At 50.0% G+C, this 19263-nt stretch overlaps 1 protein-coding gene across 2 annotated transcripts; it reads right to left on the reverse strand.

Moving 5' to 3' along the window:
• Positions 1–653: 653 nt before the first annotated feature.
• LOC144509028 (insulin-like growth factor 1) lies at positions 654–18456 on the reverse strand. 2 transcript variants are annotated; one of them, XM_078237286.1, is made up of 4 exons: positions 18320–18456; positions 10882–11038; positions 5968–6131; positions 654–1387 (listed from the first exon to the last, which is right to left on the reverse strand). In XM_078237286.1, exons 1-4 carry the CDS (start codon positions 18392–18394, stop codon positions 1130–1132), a joined length of 654 nt encoding a protein of 217 aa, XP_078093412.1. In that variant the 5' UTR covers positions 18395–18456; the 3' UTR covers positions 654–1129. The 2 variants fall into 2 exon arrangements, with proteins under 2 accessions (XP_078093412.1, XP_078093411.1); XM_078237285.1 differs by having other exon boundaries at positions 5968–6152.
• Between the last annotated feature and the right edge of the window lie 807 nt (positions 18457–19263).

The following is a 19263-nucleotide window of genomic DNA, read 5'->3' on the forward strand; positions in this document are numbered from 1 at the left end:
CTGACCTACCCCTGCATGACCCCCTTGCACGACCTCCCACACAACCCCTCACCACTTCATCATAGCTTCGTAGCCCCCACTCGGGCCCACCCCCTCTCAGACTCCCAGGGCACTGCCCCGGCACACTGGTAGTGCCCAAATGGTACATGCAGGGCGCCAACCAGGCACTGCCAGATGGACACTGCCCAGCCACGCCCCCTAACTACCCGGGGGCTTCAATGGCCTACGATCCTCCCTCTGGCGTGCCCATTGCACCAGGTCTCCGCTGGCAGAGACCTCTCGCTGGGGTGGGTGCGGGGAGGGAACATTCACCGATTGAAACTTTACTGGCCTGTTGTTAGTATCTAACCCCCGCGGAGATTTACCCAACGTAGAGATGAGAAGACGGCTTTCAGGCCAAAATAAAATCTGAGGTCCCCTGAATCAAGAGTGACCTGGAAAAGTTATCAGTTACTCGGGCAACTGTCCAACATTCTCATGCAGCAGACAAAATGGGCCGAATGGCCCTCCGCGCTACACCCCTGATACAAATCTGTTCAGCTGCTTGGTAAAAGTTTAAGGTGAAAGGTGATGTCAAAGGTCGGAGGGCGAAGGCCAGATTTGTACTTGGTGCTGGAGGTGGCACTATCGGAAAACCGTCGGCGGGGGAGGAGGAGCTTTGGTTCCGCACCGTTCCGGGGTCCGATCTTGCGTTGAGCTTTGGTCGCGACCGATTGGGTCAGATGTTGGCTCCATTTCCCTGTTGCCCCCACCTCCAGTCCTCTCCACCTCTCCTCTGTTGGACAGCCTTAGGGCGTAGAAGTAGCGGCCGGGTGAAAAATGGTGTTACCGCGACATGGGAGGCGGTGGAGGGCAAGGCTGGGCCTCGAGTTCGTCCACTTGAGGTAAAACCTCCTCCAACTCTGGGCGCTCCTTGTTGAAGCGAGGGAGATGGTTTCTCTAAGTTGTCGTTGCAGCAGGAATCCCTGAGCCTCTCTCCATTAACCCCCCCCCCGCCCTAAACTCCGCAGATTGTCTATCCCGTCGCTTTTTGTTTTGTTTTTTAGAAAAATCGGCTAGTCCGCGTGGCCGCGTCATTCCCCTCAAAGGTCAAAAGTCAACGCCACCCTCTGCGCGCTTTCAGAAGGCTTTAGGACACAGAGGGGGAGAGCAGGCCGGGCTGTGGTGAGGTAAGTGCCGCGTTCAGCCACGCCCAGTGCTGGGGCCAGTACCGTCCGTGCCCCCTGATGTCCCCAATGCGTGGCGAGACTTCACCCCCTCCCAGCCAATCAGGGCTCTTTGCCTTGGGTGGGGCCGCAGGGCTTGCGTAGCTGAGATATTTCTCCAGGTGTCCTCCAGGCCAGGTGAGGTTGTCCTGATCGCTTCCGAGAGAACGTTTCCCGACAATCTGTTCAAACAAAGAAAAAAAACACAAGGTCCAAGTGTTTTTCACTCTCATTTTGGACCTATTTTGTACAGTGCAGTATGGAGACAGAACGCCCCAGGTTCCAGCCATTGTCCTTGCTGCCCACTGACCTCCTCCAGGTAGGAAGCACAGATTCATAGAACCACACACTGCAGAAGAGGCCCTTCGGTCCATCGGACCTGCACCAACACTCGAGAAACACCTGACCTCCCACCTAATCCCATCTGCCAACACTTGAATGTTATGGCGTGCCAAGTGCTCATCCAGATACTTTTTAAAGGATGTGAGGCATCCCTCCACCACCCCCCCAGGCAGCGCATTCCAGACCCTCACCACCCTCTGGGTAAAAAGGTTTTCCCTCACATTCCCCCCCGAAACCTCCCACCCCTCATCTTGAACCTATGTCCCCTCGTGACTGACCCTCCAACTAAGGGGAACAGCTGCTCCTTATCCACTCTGTCCGTGTCCCTCATAATCTTGTACACCTCGATCAGGTCACCCCTCAGTCTTCTCTGCTCCAGAGAAAACAACCCAAGCCTATCCAACCTCTCTTCATAACTGAAACGCTCCATCCCAGGCAGCATCCTGGTGAATCTCCTCTGCACCCTCTCCAGTGCAATCACATCCTTCCTATAATGTGGCGACCAGAACTGCACACAGTACTCCAGCTGTGGCCTCACCAAAGTTCTATACAACTCCAACATGACTTCCCTGCTTTTAAGAACATAAGAACATAAGAAATAGGAGCAGGAGTAGGCCATCTGGCCCTTCGAGCCTGCCCCGCCATTCAACAAGATCATGGCTGATCTGAAGCGAATCAGTTCCACTTACCCGCCTGCTCCCCATAACCCCTAATTCCCTTATCGATCAGAAAACTATCGACCCGTGATTTAAACATATTCAACGAGGAAGCCTCCACCACTTCAATGGGCAGAGAATTCCAGAGATTCACTACCCTCTGAGAGAAGAAGTTCCCCCTCAACTCTGTTCTAAACTGACTCCCCCTTATTTTGAGGCTGTGCCCTCTAGTTCTTGTTTCCTTTCTAAGTGGAAAGAATCTCTCCACCTCTACCCTATCCAGCCCCTTCATTATCTTATATGTCTCTATAAGATCACCCCTCATCCTTCTAAACTCCAACGAGTACAGACCCAATCTGTTTAATCTCTCCTCATAAGCTACACCCCTCATCTCCGGTATCAACCTGGTGAACCTTCTCTGCACTCCCTCCAAGGCCAATATATCCTTTCGCAAATAAGGGGACCAAAACTGCACACAGTAATCCAGTTGCGGCCTCACCAGTGCCTTGTACAGTTGCAGCAAGACCTCCCTGCTTTTATATTCTATCCCCCCCGCGATAAAGGCCAACATTCCATTCGCCTTCTTGATCACCTGCTGGACCTGCAGACTGAGTTTTTGCAATTCGTGCACAAGGACCCCCAGGTCCCTCTGCACAGTCGCACGATGTAATTTTTCTCCATTTAAATAATATTCCAATTTACTATTATTTCTTCCAAAGTGGATAACCTCACATTTGCTAACGTTATATTCCATCTGCCAGATCCTCGCCCACTCGCTCAGCCTATCCAAATCTCTCTGCAGACTTTCCGCGTCCTCCACGCAATTCGCTTTCCCACTCATCTTCGTGTCATCAGCAAACTTGAATACCCTAGATTCAGTCCCCTCCTCCAGATCATCTATGTAAATGGTAAACAATTGATAAACAATTGAGGCCCCAGCACCGATCCCTGCGGCACGCCACTGGTCACCAACTGCCAACCAGAAAAGCACCCATTTATCCCAACTCTCTGCTTCCTGTTAGATAGCCAATCCCCAATCCACGCCAACACCTTACCCCTAACTCCGTGTACCCCAATCTTCTGCAGCAACCTTTTGTGAGGCACCTTATCGAACGCCTTCTGGAAATCTAAAAACACCACATCCACCGGTTCCCCTCTGTCAACCGCACTAGTGACATCTTCATAAAAGTCCAGTAGATTCGTCAAACACGACTTTCCCTTCATGAATCCATGCTGCGTCTGCTTGATCGAACCATTCTTATTCAGGTGCTCTGTTATTTCCTCTTTAATAATGGACTCTAGCATCTTCCCAACTACGGACGTTAAGCTAACCGGCCTGTAGTTACCCGCCTTTTGTAATCTTTGCCTCGATTGATAAAGGCAAGTGACACAGATGCCTTTTCCACCACCCTATTAACCTGCCTTTCCGCCTTCAGAGATCTATGGACAAACTCGCCAAGGTCCCTTAGTTCCACAGAACTCCTTAGTGTCCTACCATTCATTGAATATTTCCTTGTCAAATTACTCCTTCTAAAGTGTATCACCTCACATTTTCCAGTGTTAAATTCTGCCACTTATCTGCCCATTTGACCATCCTGTCTAGATCTTCTTGTGGCCCAAGCCACTCCACCTCACTGTTAACCACCCGGCCAATTGTCATCCACACAATCTGGACAGGATGTCTCTGGGGACGCAGGAAACAAAAAGCCCGAATCATTGAAGGATGAACGAGGTTCTACCCAGAGTCCCAGCTAACACCTTAAACTGGTCACTCACTGATGCACTATCAATCAAGCAAAGACTAGTTTGTATGCAAGAACAAATAGGCTTTTATTCGCAAAAGACTTGGAGCACACCCATGCTGATGAACTGGTCCGGCGACTGAGGCAGAGGGGGTTGGGAGCAGTCACCTTTATACCTGGACCAGGGGGGGGAGGAGTCTCAGGCAGGGGCGGCAGGGGCATGCCCAGGCATGTCACACACACGCACAGGCAATAAGCTTAACAGTGGTTTACCACACTCGCCTCATCACCGTTTGCCGGGAGTCTGCTATGAGCAGATTGGCTGCTGCATTTAGTCAGGATGGAATACTCCCCACTTGCCTGGATGGGTGCAGCTCCAACAACACTCAAGAAGCTCGACACCATCCAGGATAAAGCAGCCCCGCTTGAAAAACCCTCTCCACAACCTTCAACACTCACTCCTCCATCACTCGCACACAGTGACAACTGTTCACTAGATGCACTGCAGCAACTCACCAATCCTCCTTAGACAGCACCTTCCGAACCCGTGACCTGCCTAGAAGGACAAGGGCAGCAACTGCATGGGGAACACCACCACCTGCAAGTTCCCCTCCAAGCCGCTCCCCACCCTGACTTGGAAATATATTGGCCGTTCCTTCAATGTCGCTAGGTCAAAAAACCAGGCTATCCCTCCCTAACAGCACCTACACCACAGGGACTGCAGCGATTCAAGAAGGCAGCTCACCACCACCTTCTCAAGGGGCAACTAGGGATGGACATCAAATGCTGGCCCAGCCAATAATGTTCAACTCCCATAAGGTTAGATACAGAGTAAAGCTCCCTCTACACTGTCGCCATCAAACACTCCCAGGACAGGTACAGCGCGGGGTTAGATACAGAGTAAAGCTCCCTCTACACTGTCCCCATCAAACACTCCCAGGACAGGTACAGCATGGGGTTAGATACAGAGTAAAGCTCCCTCTACACTGTCCCCATCAAACACTCCCAGGACAGCTACAGCACGGGGTTAGATACAGAGTAAAGCTCCCTCTACACTGTCCCCATCAAACACTCCCAGGACAGGTACAGCACGGGGTTAGATACAGAGTAAAGCTCCCTCTGCACTGTCCCCATCAAACACTCCCAGGACAGATACAGCAGAAGTTAGATACAGAGTAAAGCTCCCTCTGCACTGTCCCCATCAAACACTCCCAGGACAGGTACAGCACGGGGTTAGATACAGAGTAAAGCTCTCTCTACACTGTCCCCATCAAACACTCCCAGGACAGGTACAGCACGGGGTTAGATACAGAGTAAAGCTCCCTCTACACTGTCCCCATCAAACACTCCCAGGACAGATACAGCACGGGGTTAGATACAGAGTAAAGGTCCCTCTACACTGTCCCCCATCAAACACTCCCAGGACAGGTACAGCACGGGGTTAGATACAGAGTAAAGCTCCCTCTACACTGCCCCCATCAAACACTCCCAGGACAGGTACAGCACGGGGTTAGATACAGAGTAAAGCTCCCTCTACACTGTCCCCATCAAACACTCCCAGGACAGGTACAGCATGGGGTTAGATACAGAGTAAAGCTCCCTCTACACTGTCCCCCATCAAACACTCCCAGGACAGGTACAGCACGGGGTTAGATACAGAGTAAAGCTCTCTCTGCACTGTCCCCATCAAACACTCCCAGGACAGGTACAGCATGGGGTTAGATACTGAGTAAAGCTCCCTCTACACTGTCCCCCATCAAACACTCCCAGGACAGGTACAGCATGGGGTTAGATACTGAGTAAAACTCCCTCTACACTGTCCCCATCAAACACTCCCAGGACAGGTACAGCACGGGGTTAGATACTGAGTAAAGCTCCCTCTACACTGTCCCCCATCAAACACTCCCAGGACAGGTACAGCACGGGGTGAGGTACAGAGTAAAGCTCCCTCTACACTGTCCCCACCAAACACTTGAAGCAGGTGGAAGGGTCTCACTGTTGGGTTTTCCCATTGAGTCTTACCCGGTGTAGCGAGGTCCTTTGTGGTACTGAGGAAGGTGTAGATCTGGCTCCCTCTGGTGGGATGGCGCAGTATGTCTCCAGAATCAGGAGGTCACAGCTCCGAAAGCAGCACTGCTCCACGATGCCGCGTTTCTGCATACTCCGACGGCCCATCACTTGGCTGACTGGGAACCAGGAAAGTGAAGCTATTAAACACACGGGAATCAGACAGCTGGTCACTCAAACTGCTCATCTGCGATTCGCCTTCCTTACATTTTACTCAAGTCCTTTGTTTAATCTTCTTCCAGTAACTTTCATTCCTGGTAAAAAGAAAAATATTCTACATACAGGGCTGTCCAATTTCCCATCAACCACTCCCAGGACAGGTACAGCACGGGGTTAGATACAGGGTAAAGCTCCCTCTACACTATCACCATCAAACATTCCCAGGACAGGTACAGCACGGGGTTAGATACAGAGTAAGACCATAAGACCATAAGACATAGGAGCGGAAGTAAGGCCATTCGGCCCATCGAGTCCACTCCACCATTCAATCATGGTTGATTTCAACTCCATTTACCCGCGCTCTCCCCATAGCCCTTAATTCCTCGAGAAATCAAGAATTTAAAGTAAAGCTCCCTCTACACTGTCCCCATCAAACACTCCCAGGACAGGTACAGCACGGGGTTAGATACAGAGTAAAGCTCCCTCTACACTGTCGCCATCAAACACTCCCAGGACAGGTACAGCACGGGGTTAGATACAGAGTAAAGCTCCCTCTACACTGTCCCCATCAAACACTCCCAGGACAGGTACAGCACGGGGTTAGATGCAGAGTAAAGCTCCCTCTACAATTGATTATGCTGGCTGCTTTTCCGAGGCAGCGGGAAGTGTTGACAGAGTCAATGGGTGGGAGGCTGGTTTGCGTGACGGACTGGGCTTCATTCACAACTCTTTGTCGGTTCTTGCGGTCTTGCTCAGAGCAGGATCCATACCTTGGTTTTGCCACTGGGCTAGTAATCCAGACCACGGGGGTGTTGTTCTGGGGACCCGGGTTCAAATCCCACCATGCCAGATGGTGAACTTTGAATTCAATGATACTCTGGAATTAAGAATCTACTGATGACCATGGAACCATTGTCAATTGTTGGAAAAACCCATCTGGTTCACTAATGTCCCTTTAGGGAAGGAAATCTGCCGTCCTTACCCGGTCTGGCCTACATGTGACTCCAGAGCCACAGCAATGTGGTTGATTCTCAACTGCCCCCCAGGGCAATAAGGGATGGGCAATAAATGCTGGCCCAGCCCACAGCTCATGAATGAGTAAAAAAAAAAAAGTTTTCAAGACAACATTAATCATTTCTGCTCCAGGATATTAGAGAAAGGCATTTTTCTGTTCACGGGATGTGGCAAGGCCAGCATTTATTGCCCATCCCTAGTTGCCCTTTAACTGAGTGTCTCGCTCAGCCATTTCAGAGGGCAGTTGAGAGTCAACCACATTGCTGTGGCTCTGGAGTCACATGTAGGCCAGACCGGGTAAGGACGGCAGATTTCCTTCCCTAAAGGACGTTAGTGAACCAGATGGGTTTTTTCGACATTTGATGATAGTTGCCATGGTCACCGTTACTGAGACTAGCTTTCAATTCCAGATTTTATTAATTGACTTTAAATCCCACCAGCTGCCATGGTGGGATTTGAATTGACAGCATCTATAGGGCGACAGGGTGGCACAGTGGTTAGCACTGCTGCCTCACAGTGCCAGGAACCTGGGTTCAATTCCAGCCTTGGGTCACTGTCTGTGCGGAGTTTGCACGTTCTCCCTGTGTCTGCATGAGTTTCCTCTGGGTGCTCCAGTTTCCTCCCACAGTCCAAAGATGTGCGGGTTAGGTGGATTGGCCATGCTAAATTGCCCCTTAGTGTTCAAAGATGTGTAGGTTAGGGGGATTGGCCATGCTAAATTGCCCCTTATTGTCCAAAGATGTGCTGGTTAGGGGGATTGGCCATGCTAAATTGCCCCTTAGTGTCCAAAGGTGTGTAGGTTAGGGGGATTGGCCTTGCTAAATTGCCCCTTAGTGTCCAAAGGTGTGTAGGTTAGGGGAATTGGCCATGCTAAATTGCCCCTTAGTGTCCAAAGATGTGCAGGTTAGTTGGATTGGCCATGCTTATTTGCCCCTTAGTGTCCAAAGATGTGCAGGTTAGTTGGATTGGCCATGCTAAATTGCCCCTTAGTGTCCAAAGATGTGCAGGTTAGTTGGATTGGCCATGCTAAATTGCCCCTTAGTGTCAGGGGGATTAGTAGGGTAAATATGGGTGGGGTTGTTGTCATTTGGAGGTTTGATGGGCCAAATGGCCTCCTTCTGCACTGTAGGGATTCTATGTGTCCAAAAGGGAAGACAGTGAGAAGATGGATTGGTGATGTTAATCTCTGAACAAGAGAAAGGGTCAATGAACCTCTTTCTGAGCTTAGAGAATCTTCCTTTTTCTGATAGAGAGGGAAGCAAAGATCTGGGGATTGTAAATGAGGTGGAATGCAGAGTGTGGTCCGGCCCACTGCTGAAGATTTGATTAATCTGTCAGCCAGCTTTCCATGAAATTCAGTCATTGGCAGATCTATCGATGAAGGTCTGTATACATGCCCCATTGAACTCCCGGCAGCCTGAATACGGCCAGTCAGCAATTTGTAGTCTCACACTCGATACAAGTCATGGACTGTAAATATAACTGGACTCGCGTGTAAATATAACTTCAACGTGTGTGTAAATATAACAACTGAATTGGAGCTCTCCCAGTCCCTTAGCCAATATTTATCTCTCAAAAGGCATGGCAGTGGAACTGACGGTCTGGCTGTTATCATGTTGCCCGCTGTGGGATCCTGCTGTGCAATATTTGCACAGCAGGATCCCACAACAGAGATGCAGTTCGCTGGCTGCGGGTTGTTCCGGGGTGTGGCAAGGATGTGCTAAGGTGCTATAGGAAAAAACGCAAGCCCTTTCATCCCCCAGGTTCAGTGGTCACCCAGGGGACGTACTGGAGAGCGGGTGACACCCATCGACCCCAGTGACAGAATCATAGAATCCTACTGTGCAGCAGGAGGCCATTCGGCCCATCGAGTCTGCACTGAATGCAATCCCACCCAGGCCCTCTCCCCATAACCCCATGCATTTAGCCTAGCTAGTCCCCCTGACACGAAGGAGCAATTTAGCACGGCCAATCCACCCTAACCCGCACATCTTTGGAGTGTGGGAGGAAACCGGAGCACCCGGAGGAAACCCACGCAGTTACGGGGAGAACGTGCAAACGCCGCACAGAAACTGACCCAAGCCGGGAATCGACAGAGTCAACACCTTCTGCAATAGTGGGGAAGGGAGAAATAGTGACAGGTTTCAGGTTATTTAACCTAAGACAGACTTGTCGCAGGTTTAAGAGAGAATATTGCCCAATCAATGGTGACTAATTGGTTAACAATCCCACCCAGGCTCATTCCCATGCATTTACCCTCGCTAGTCCCCCTGACACTAAGGGGCAATTTAGCATGGCCAATCCACCTAACCCACACATCTTTGGACTGTGGGAGGAAACCAGAGCACCCGGAGGAAACCCACGCAGACATGGGGAGAACGTGCAAACTCCACACAGTCACCCAAGGCAGGAATTGAACCCACTGTGCCACCTACAATAATTAGTTAACAAATTGACCACAATAGAATCATTGAATCCCTACAGTGCAGAAGGAGGCCATTCAGCCCATCGAGTCTGTACCAACTCTCCAGCAGAGAATCCCACCCAGGCTATTTCCTGTTCCCCCATGTATTTGCCCCAATAATCCCTCTAACCTGCACATCTTTGGACACTAAGGGGCAATTTAGCATGGCCAATCCCCCTAACCTGCACATCTGGTTAGGTGCATTGACCCGAACAGAAATCATAGAAACCCTACAGTGCAGAAGGAGGCCATTCGGCCCATCGAGTCTGCACCGACCACAATCCCACCCAGGCTCTACCCCCACATATTTACCCGCTAATCCCTCTAACCTACGCATCTCAGGACTCTAAGGGGCAATTTTTAACCTGGCCAATCAACCTAACCCGCACATCTTTGGACTGTGGGAGGAAACCGGAGCACCCGGAGGAAACCCATGCAGACACGAGGAGAATGTGCAAACTCCACACAGACAGTGACCCAAGCTGGGAATCGAACCCGGGACCCTGGAGCTGTGAAGCAGCAGTGCTAACCACTGTGCTACCGTGCCGCCCTTAGTGACCTGAATGCCAAGTGCCACAGAGAAAGGGGAATCAAATGTACGTATAGAAAATGTTAGGAATATATCTGAGGGACTCTGTATTTATTGAGTTAAAATTGGCATTCAAGGAAGACCGTTATCTGTACTGCAGTCGCAGTTTGTGGTATGGGGCGGCGCGGTGGCACAGTGGGTTAGCACTGCTGCCTCACGGTGCCAGGGACCCGGGTTCGATTCCCAGCCTTGGGTGACTGTCTGTGTGGAGTTTGCACGTCCTCCCCGTGTCTGCGTGGGTTTCCTCCGGGTGCTCCGGTTTCCTCCCACAGTCCGAAAGACGTGCTGGTTAAAGGTGCATTGGCCGTGCTAAATTCTCCCTCAGTGTGCCCAAAGAACAATACAGCACAGGACCAGGCCCTTCGGCCCTCCAAGCCTGCGCCGCTCCCTGGTCCAAACTAGACCATTCTTTTGCATCCCTCCCTTCCCACTCCATTCATGTGGCTATCTAGATAAGTCTTAAACGTTCCCAGTGTGTCCGCCTCCACCACCTTGCCCGGCAGCGCATTCCGAACAGGCGCCGGAGTGTGGCGACTAGGGGATTTTCACCGTAACTTCTTTGCAGTGTTAACGTGGGCCTACTTGTGACACTAATAAATAAACTTTAACTTTATTTAATGATTAAAAAAAGGGGTGTCCTCACCAAAGTAAAACCCCCTCTCTGCACAGATGAACTGCAGGGCATCGACAAGTTCCGCTCCACATAATGTCTCCTCTGTCCGTGCTCCTGATGTTCCCGAACAGACAGTCAGAGCGAACAAGAGACACAAGGGCTTCACGGGGCTCCTGAAACCAATTACCTAGGAAGGAAGCAGAGATTTGTCTCGATTCACTCTTGTTATCTTGGGATAAACTCAGGGTCGCTCACTGGGATGTTGCTTGGGCTGAAGCGTTGCAGCGATGAAGCGAGGCTGGGATTATTTCCCTTGGAGCAGAGAAGGCTGAGGTAGGACCTGATCGAGTTGTACAAGATTAGGGAGACAAGTAAGAAGCAGGTTAAAGTCCAACAGGTTTATTTGGAATCACGAGCTCTCGGAGCGCTGCTCCTTCATCAGGTGAGTCGCGTACCTGATGAAGGAGCAGCGCTCCGAAAGCTCGTGATTCCAAATAAACCTGTTGGACTTTAACCTGGTCTTGTGAGACTGCTTACTGTGCCCACCCCAGTCCAACACCGACATCTCCACATCCAAGATTATGAGGGATAAAGACAGGGTGGATCGGAAGAAACTTCTCCCCTCAGTCGACGGGTCAGTAACCAGGGGGCAGAGATTTACTCAGATAAACGCAAAATACTGCGGATACTGGAATCTGAAACAAAAACAGAAAAAGCTGGAAAATCTCAGCAGGTCTGACAGCATCTGTGGAGAGAGAATAGAGCTAACGTTTCATCAGAGCTGAGTCATGACCCGTGCTGAGAAAGGGTCATCCAGACTCAAAACATTGGCTCTATTCTCTCTCCACAGATGTTGTCAGACCTGCTGAGATTTTCCAGCATCTTTCTGTTTTTGTTTGTTGTGATATAGATTCACAGTCGGGGCAGGGGATTTAGAGGGGATTTGAGGGAAAACTTTTTCACCCAGAAGGCGGTGGGAATTGAGGGGAGGCGATGGCCTAGTGGTATTATCGCTAGACTATTAATCCAGAAACTCAACTACTGTTCTGGGGACCCAGGTTCGAATCCCGCCAAGGCAGATGGTGGAATTTGAATTCAATAAAAAATATCTGGAATTAAGAATCTACTGATGACCATGAAACCATTGTTGATTATTGGACAAACCCATCTGCTGATCTATGTCCCTCGTTATTTTAGAGACCTCTATAAGATCACCCCTAAGCCTCCTACGCTCCAGGGAAAAACATCTCAGTCTATCCAGCCTCTCCTTATAACTGAAACCATCAAGTCAAGGTAACATCCTAGTCAATCTTTTCTGCACTCTTTCTAGTTTAATAATATCCTTTCTACAATAGGGTACACAGTATTCCAAGTGTGGCCTTACCAATGATGGGAAGGAAATCTGCTGTCCTTATGCAGTCTGGCCTACATGTGACTCCAGAGCCACAGAGAGTTGACTCTCAACTGCCCTCCAAGGGCAACTAGGGATGGGCAATAAATGCTGGCCAGCCAATGATGCCCATGTCCCACAAACCTAGAACTTGCTGCCTGAAAGGGTGGTAGAGGCGGGAATCCTTAGAACATTAAGAAACATTTAGATGAGCACTTGAAATAGTGTACAAGAGTGCTGGAAAATGGATCAAAAACAGAAAAATGCTGGAAAACCTCAATAGGTTTGACAGCATCTGTGGAGGGAGAATAGAGTAAGAGTTTTAACAACACCAGGTTAAAGTCCAACAGGTTTATTTGGTAGCAAATGCCATTAGCTTTCGGAGCACTGCTCCTTTGTCAGATGGAGTGGATATCTGCTCTCAAACAGGACACAGAGACACAAAATCAAGTTACAGAATACTGATTAGAATGCGAATCTCTACAGCCAACCAGGTCTTAAAGATACAGACAATGTGAGTGGAGGGAGCATTAAGCACAGGTTAAAGAGATGTGTATTGTCTCCAGATAGGACAGCCAGTGAGATTCTGCAAGTCCAGGAGGCAAGCTGTGGGGGTTACTGATAGTGTGACATAAACCCAACATCCTGGTTAAGGCCGTCCTCATGTGTGCGGAACCTGGCTATCAGTTTCTGCTCAGCGACTCTGCGCTGTCGTGTGTCGTGAAGGCCGTCTTGGAGAACGCCTACCCGAAGATCAGAGGCTGAATTCCCGTGACCGCGATTTATTGAATGCCCGTGACCGAGGGAGAATAGAGCCAACGTTTCAAGTCTGGATAGCCCTTTGTCAGAGCTGGAAAATGGATGGTACTTGATTGTTGATGCAGACATGATGGGCCGAAGGGCCTTTTTGTGTGCTGTGAAACCCTGTGACTCGATGCCCCACTCTCCTCAATCCATAGAGGAAATCATAGAAGCCCTACTGTGCAGAAGGAGGGTGATCGGGTGAGATGCAGGCAGGACGAGGCTCATGTGGAGCATAAATACCAGCACTGAGCAGATGGGCCGAATGGCTTGTTCCACCACTGTGAATAATGACAGCATAACAATGGACTGCACTGATACACCACCTGCACCAACAACACAAGCTGTGGAATTAACCCCCTGAGGACTGAGCGTTGTTTGAGGGTTAGGGAGTCACCTAAGTTTCCTGATGGCAAACCAAATGGTGGAAGAAATAATTGTTCGGTTAGTTTGATGGGCGCCGTGTGGGGCACAAATCGTCGATATTTAGGATAATCCGTGAACGTTGAAACTTCTGGAAATCTCAGTCCCCATCCAATGGGCCAATCCAAGGGCGGCATGGTGGCACAATGGTTAGCACTGCTGCCTCACAGTGCCAGGGACCAGGGTTCGATTCCCGGCTCGGGTCACTGTCTGTGCGGAGTTTGCACGTTCTCCCCGTCTCTGCGTGGGTTTCCTCCGGGTGCTCCGGTTTCTTCCCACAGATGTGCTGTTTAGTTGCATTGGTCATGCTAAATTCTCCCTTAGTGTATCTGAACAGGCGCCGGAATGTGGCGACTAGGGGACTTTCACAGTCATTGCAGCGTTAATGTAAGCCTACTTGTGACATTAATAAATACATTTTAACTTAAAACTTAACCAATGAGTGTGGTGGGGACTGTAAAATGTAACGAGTTGTTCAGAAGGTCATTAACTTCAGAGAGGCTGGAGGAGGCTGGAAGATCTTGCCAACAGGCTATTTATTGACTACAGCTCAGCCTTCAACACCATTATTTCCATGAAACTCATCTCCAAACGCCTGGGCCTCTGCACCTCCCTCTGTGACTGGATCCTGAACTTCCGAACTCACAGACCACAATCAGTAAGGATAGGCAACAACACCTCCTCCACGATCATCCTCAACACCGGTGCCCCACAAGACTGTGTTCTCAGCCCCCTACTATACTCCTTATACACCTATGACTGTGTGGCCAAATTCCCCTCCAATTCAATTTTCAAGTTTGCTGACGACACCATCGTAGTGGGTCGGATCTCAAACAATGATGAGACGGAGTACAGGAATGAGATAGAGAATCTGGTGAACTGGTGCGGCAACAATAATCTCTCCCTCAATGTCAACAAAACGAAGGAGCTTGTCATTGACTTCAGGAAGCGTAAAGGAGAACATGCCCCTGTCTACATCAACGGGGACGAAGTAGAAAGGGTCGAAAGCTTCAAGTCTTTAGGTGTCCAGATCACCAACAACCTGTCCTGATCCCCCTCATGCCGATACTATAGTTAAGAAAGCCCACCAACGCCTCTACTTTCTCAGAAGACTAAGGAAATCTGGCATGTCTGCTACAACTCTCACCAACTTTTACAGATGCACCATAGGAAGCATTCTTTCTGGTTGTATCACAGCTTGGTATGGCTCCTGCTCTGCCCAAGACCACAAGAAACTAGCCTCCCATCCATTGACTCTGTCTACACTTCCCGCTGCCTCGGCAAAGCAGCCAGCATAATTAAGGACCCCACGCACCCCGGACATTCTCTCTTCCACCTTCTTCCTTTGGGAAGAAGATACAAAAGTCTGAGGTCACGTACTAACCGACTCAAGAACAGCTTCTTCCCTGCTGCTGTCAGACTTTTGAATGGACTTACCTTGCATTAAGTTGATCTTTCGCTACACCCTAGCTATGACTGTAACACTACATTCTGCACTCTCTCGTTTCCTTCTCTATGAACGGTATGCTTTGTCTGTATAGCGCACAAGAAACAATACCTTTCACTGTATGTTAATACATGAGACAATAATAAATCAAATCAAATCAAATCAGGTAGGGGCTGTAAATTTTCCCCCCCATGGGATCTTCCAATGCTGTCAAAGATGATCCCCGGTGGTGCAAACAATGGGAAACCCTCCTGACAGCGGCGGGACTGGAAGATTGTGCCTGCAGACAGTGGTGCAGAAAACATGCCATGGCGGACACGGACAATTCCCCCCCTACCACTGTCTCCTCCCTCCTTTGCTGATGGCGCTGACCCTTGTTTGGGTTGGGATTCCACGGATACCAGTTGCTTCTGGTTGCCTAGGTCTTGCGGATGCCTTAGGAATGGTTACTGAGAGGAAGCATCAAGCGGGTGACGAGATGCTTGACAGGAAAATGGTGAGAGTTGGGGTTCGGCAGAGAGTCGGTGAAGTGATTTCCTCCAGAACAATGACTGCTCTTCAAAATAGTCCATTGGGTGGGATTCTCCGGCTCCCAGCCACGTGTTTCCCACCGGCGGGAGGTGGCGCGTTGCTTGCTGGTGGCGGAATTCTCCAGTCCTGCAGCTGCCAATGGGAATCCCCATTGATGTCACCCCCCCCCAGGCCAACAGGAAACTCATGGGCGGAGAGTGCGCTGCCGGCGGGACTGGAGAATCCCTCCAGCGTGAACGGTCAGAGTGTTCCGGCCAATGGGCGGGAGTTTACGGCCTTGCTCGGGCGAGACCGGAAATTCCCGCCCGAGGTCAACGGAGATTTCTGTTGTCGAACCTTCGCCCTTGCCGTTTCCATGGCGGACGTGGTGGTAGAGTTCTGGCCATTGTCCTTGACGACTTTAGCGGGGGGGGGGGGGGAGGGGGGGGGGGCAACTGGGGCTGTGAAAGATTCTGTGGAATTGGAAATACTTTATTTTCTTTCTATCTCCCGTTCTTTGCTCCGATTTCCACCCTTTGCTCCTGTTTTAGTCTACCTGATACTGGATCCTGGACCCTGTCGTATTAAAGTGTTGCTGGGAAGTTTCTAAGGGGTTAAGACGACAAAGCAAATAAACAGTAAACATGCTTTTTGGCCCCAGGTGTTCCTGCGCTTATTAACTTGACCTTTAACCTGGCTCGATTGTTGACTCTGCTCCCTGGACTGACTGAAAGGCCTCCTTTGCTTTAACGAAATACAATTACCCCAAAATACCCCGATCTTCAAATGTCCCAACTCCCCCTAAATCTCCAACAAGAGGGGAATCTTCCCTTGACTTCCAGCAACATTGACGTCACTGAACGCCCCAAAGTCCCGGGGGCTATCATTGACCAGAAACATAACTGGGTCACCCACAGAAACTCTGTAGTCACAACAGCAGGCCAGACGTTGGGGCTGACACAGCAGTGGGTAACTCACCACTTGCTTTGGAAAGGGTACAGAAGAGGTTTACCAGGACGTTGCCTGGTCTGGAGGGCATTAGCTATGAGGAGAGGTTGGAGAAACTCAGTTTGTCCTCACCGGAACGACGGAGGTTGAGGGGGGCGACCTGATAGAGGTCTACAAGATTACGAGTGGAATAGACAGAGTGGACAGTCAGATGCTCTTTCCTTGGGTACTCGGGGACATATGATTCTATGATTCTATAGGCTTAAGGTGCGTGGGGAAAAGTTTAGAGGAGATGTGCGAGGCAAGTTTTCTTTACACAGAGGGTGGGGAATGTCTGGAACGCGCTGCCCGGGGAGGTGGTGGAAGCAGGTACGATAGCGGCATTTAAGGGGCAACTAGACAACTACACGAATAGGATGGGAATGGAAGGATACGGACTCTGTAAGTGCATGCGGTTTTAGCTTAGGCAGGCATCATGATCGGCGCAGGCTTGGAGGGCCGAAGGGTCTGTTCCTCTGCTGTACTTTTATTTGTTTTCTTTGTTCTTTGTTCTCCCGACTCCCCAAAGTCTGTCCACCATCTACAAGGCACAAGTCAGGAGTGTGATGGCATGCTTCCCACTTGCCTGGATGGGTGCAGCTCCAACAACACTCGAGAAGCTCAACTAACCCGCACATCTTTGGACTGTGGGAGGAAGCCAGAGCTGGAGCAGTCGGAGGAAACCCACGCAGACACGGGGAGAATGTGCAAACTCCACACAGACAGTGACCTGAGCCGGGAATCGAACCCGGGTCTCTGGAGCTGTGAGGCAACAGTGCCAACCACTGTGCCACCGTGCCGCCCTGTAAGTCACTCACCATCCTGACTTGGAAATAAATCGGCCATTCTTTCACTGCAGCTGGGTTGAAATCCTGGAATTACCTCCCTAACAGCACTGTGGGTGGACCTATACCACACGGTCTGCAGCGGGTTCAAGAAGGCAGCTCACCACCACCTTCTCAAGGGGCAACTAGGGATGGGCAATAAATGCTGGCCAGCCAGCGACACCCATGTCCCATGAATGAATTTTTAAAAAGTAGGTGTTAAAAATTGGCTGGGTCCATTGACAGGGGAGAATTAAACCTCCCCAGTTTTATCGTGCAGAAGGTGGCCAATCGGCCCATCGAGTCTGCACCGACCACAATCCCACCCAGATCCCTATCCTCGTAACCCTACATATTTACCCTGCTAATCCCCCTGACACTAGGGTCAATTTAGCACGGCCAATCCACCTAACCTGCATATCTTTGGACTGTGGGAGGAAACTGGAGCACCCGGAGGAAACCCACGCAGACATGGGAGAACGTGCAAACTCCACACAGACAGTGACCCAAGCCGGGAATCGAACCCAGGTCACTAGCGCTGTGAGGCAGCAGTACTAACCCACTGTGCCACCGTGCTGCCTATGCTTCCACCACACCTCCGTCAATAAAACACCACCAAAAGCAAACTATCCGGCTGCTCCATTTCATTACTGCGCGTGGGATCTTGCTGTGCATGAGGCGCTGCTGCATTTGACATTTTGGCAGAAAGGAGTAGAGGTCAGAGCGGGGCTATTGGGAATCTTTCTCGACAGTTGTTCTGGAATGTTCTGCTTGGAAGTGGGAGGGGTGGTTGCAGATTCAACAGCAACTTTCCAAAGTGATCCTGGGCTTGGACAATGGAAACATCTGCGGGGCTCTGCGAAAAGATACGGAGGACTGGAACTAATTGGGTAGCCCCTTTAACACAACCACGATGGCCTGAATGGCCTCCTTCTGTGATGGATGATTCCAGAAATTAACTCCATGCAAACACTGTGAAATGCAACAGACAAATGAAAGCCTTTTCTTTGCAAAGGATGGAAGGAGAAATCTCTGCAATGAAATTCTGGAAGAAATTGCCAAAGTTCTTGAGAATTTGGAAGTTACCTTAAAGGGGTGCGCTCCCGCAAGTCTGGGGAGCTGGCGGAACCCGGTGAGGCTGAGTGTCTGATATTTTCCCATTGTTGAGCAGTTGGTTTTACCAGGCAGTAACCAAGAAGGAAAGCCTTGGCGTCGTACCGAATCCCAGAGTGACACAGAGCTGTTAGCAGCAGCGAGTGTAATCAAACTCTGTCAGGGGGACTTTGCTCTGCTGTGCTTGCTTGGCAGCTGTGTGTGTGTGTGTGCGTGTGTGTGTATGTGAGTGAGTGTTTCTGTGTGAAAGTGTATGTGTGTGTTTGAGTGTGTGTCTCCGTGTGTATGTGAGAATGAGTGTGCGCGTGTGTCTGTGTGAGAATGAATGGGTCTGTGTGTGTGTCTGTATGTGTGTGTGTGCATGTGTGTGTGTGCGTGTATGTGTGTGCTTGTGAGTGTGTGTGTCTATGTGTGTGTGTCTGTGTGAGAGTGTATACGTGTGATTGAGTGTGTGTGTCTCTGTGTGTACGTGAGAATGAGTGTGTGTGTTTGCGTGTGTGTGTCTGTGTGACAGTGTATGGGTCTGTGTGTGCGTCTGTATGTGTGTGTGCATGTGTGTGTCTGTGTGTATGTGTGATTGCGTGTGTGACTGAGTGTGTGTCTGTATGTGAGTGTGTGTGTCTGCATTTGTGTGTGTATGCATGTGAGTGCCCGAGTGTGTGTGAGTGAGTGTGTGTGTGTGTTTGTGTGTGTATGTGTGAGAATGTGTGTATGTGAGTGTGTATATATTAGTGTCACAAGTAGGTTGTGGAATTCACTACCACAGAAAAAATTTGAGGCCAAAACTTTGCATGATTTCAAGAAAGAATATTCCTCTCCTTTCCTTCTCCTCTACGTGTCTATGAATTGTATGTTTTGTCTGTAACAACTCACAAGAAACAATACTTTTCACTGTATCCCAATCCATGTGACAATAA

This window comes from Mustelus asterias, chromosome 21, assembly GCF_964213995.1.
Source record: "Mustelus asterias chromosome 21, sMusAst1.hap1.1, whole genome shotgun sequence".
NCBI classification, from domain to species: Eukaryota; Metazoa; Chordata; class Chondrichthyes; order Carcharhiniformes; family Triakidae; genus Mustelus; species Mustelus asterias.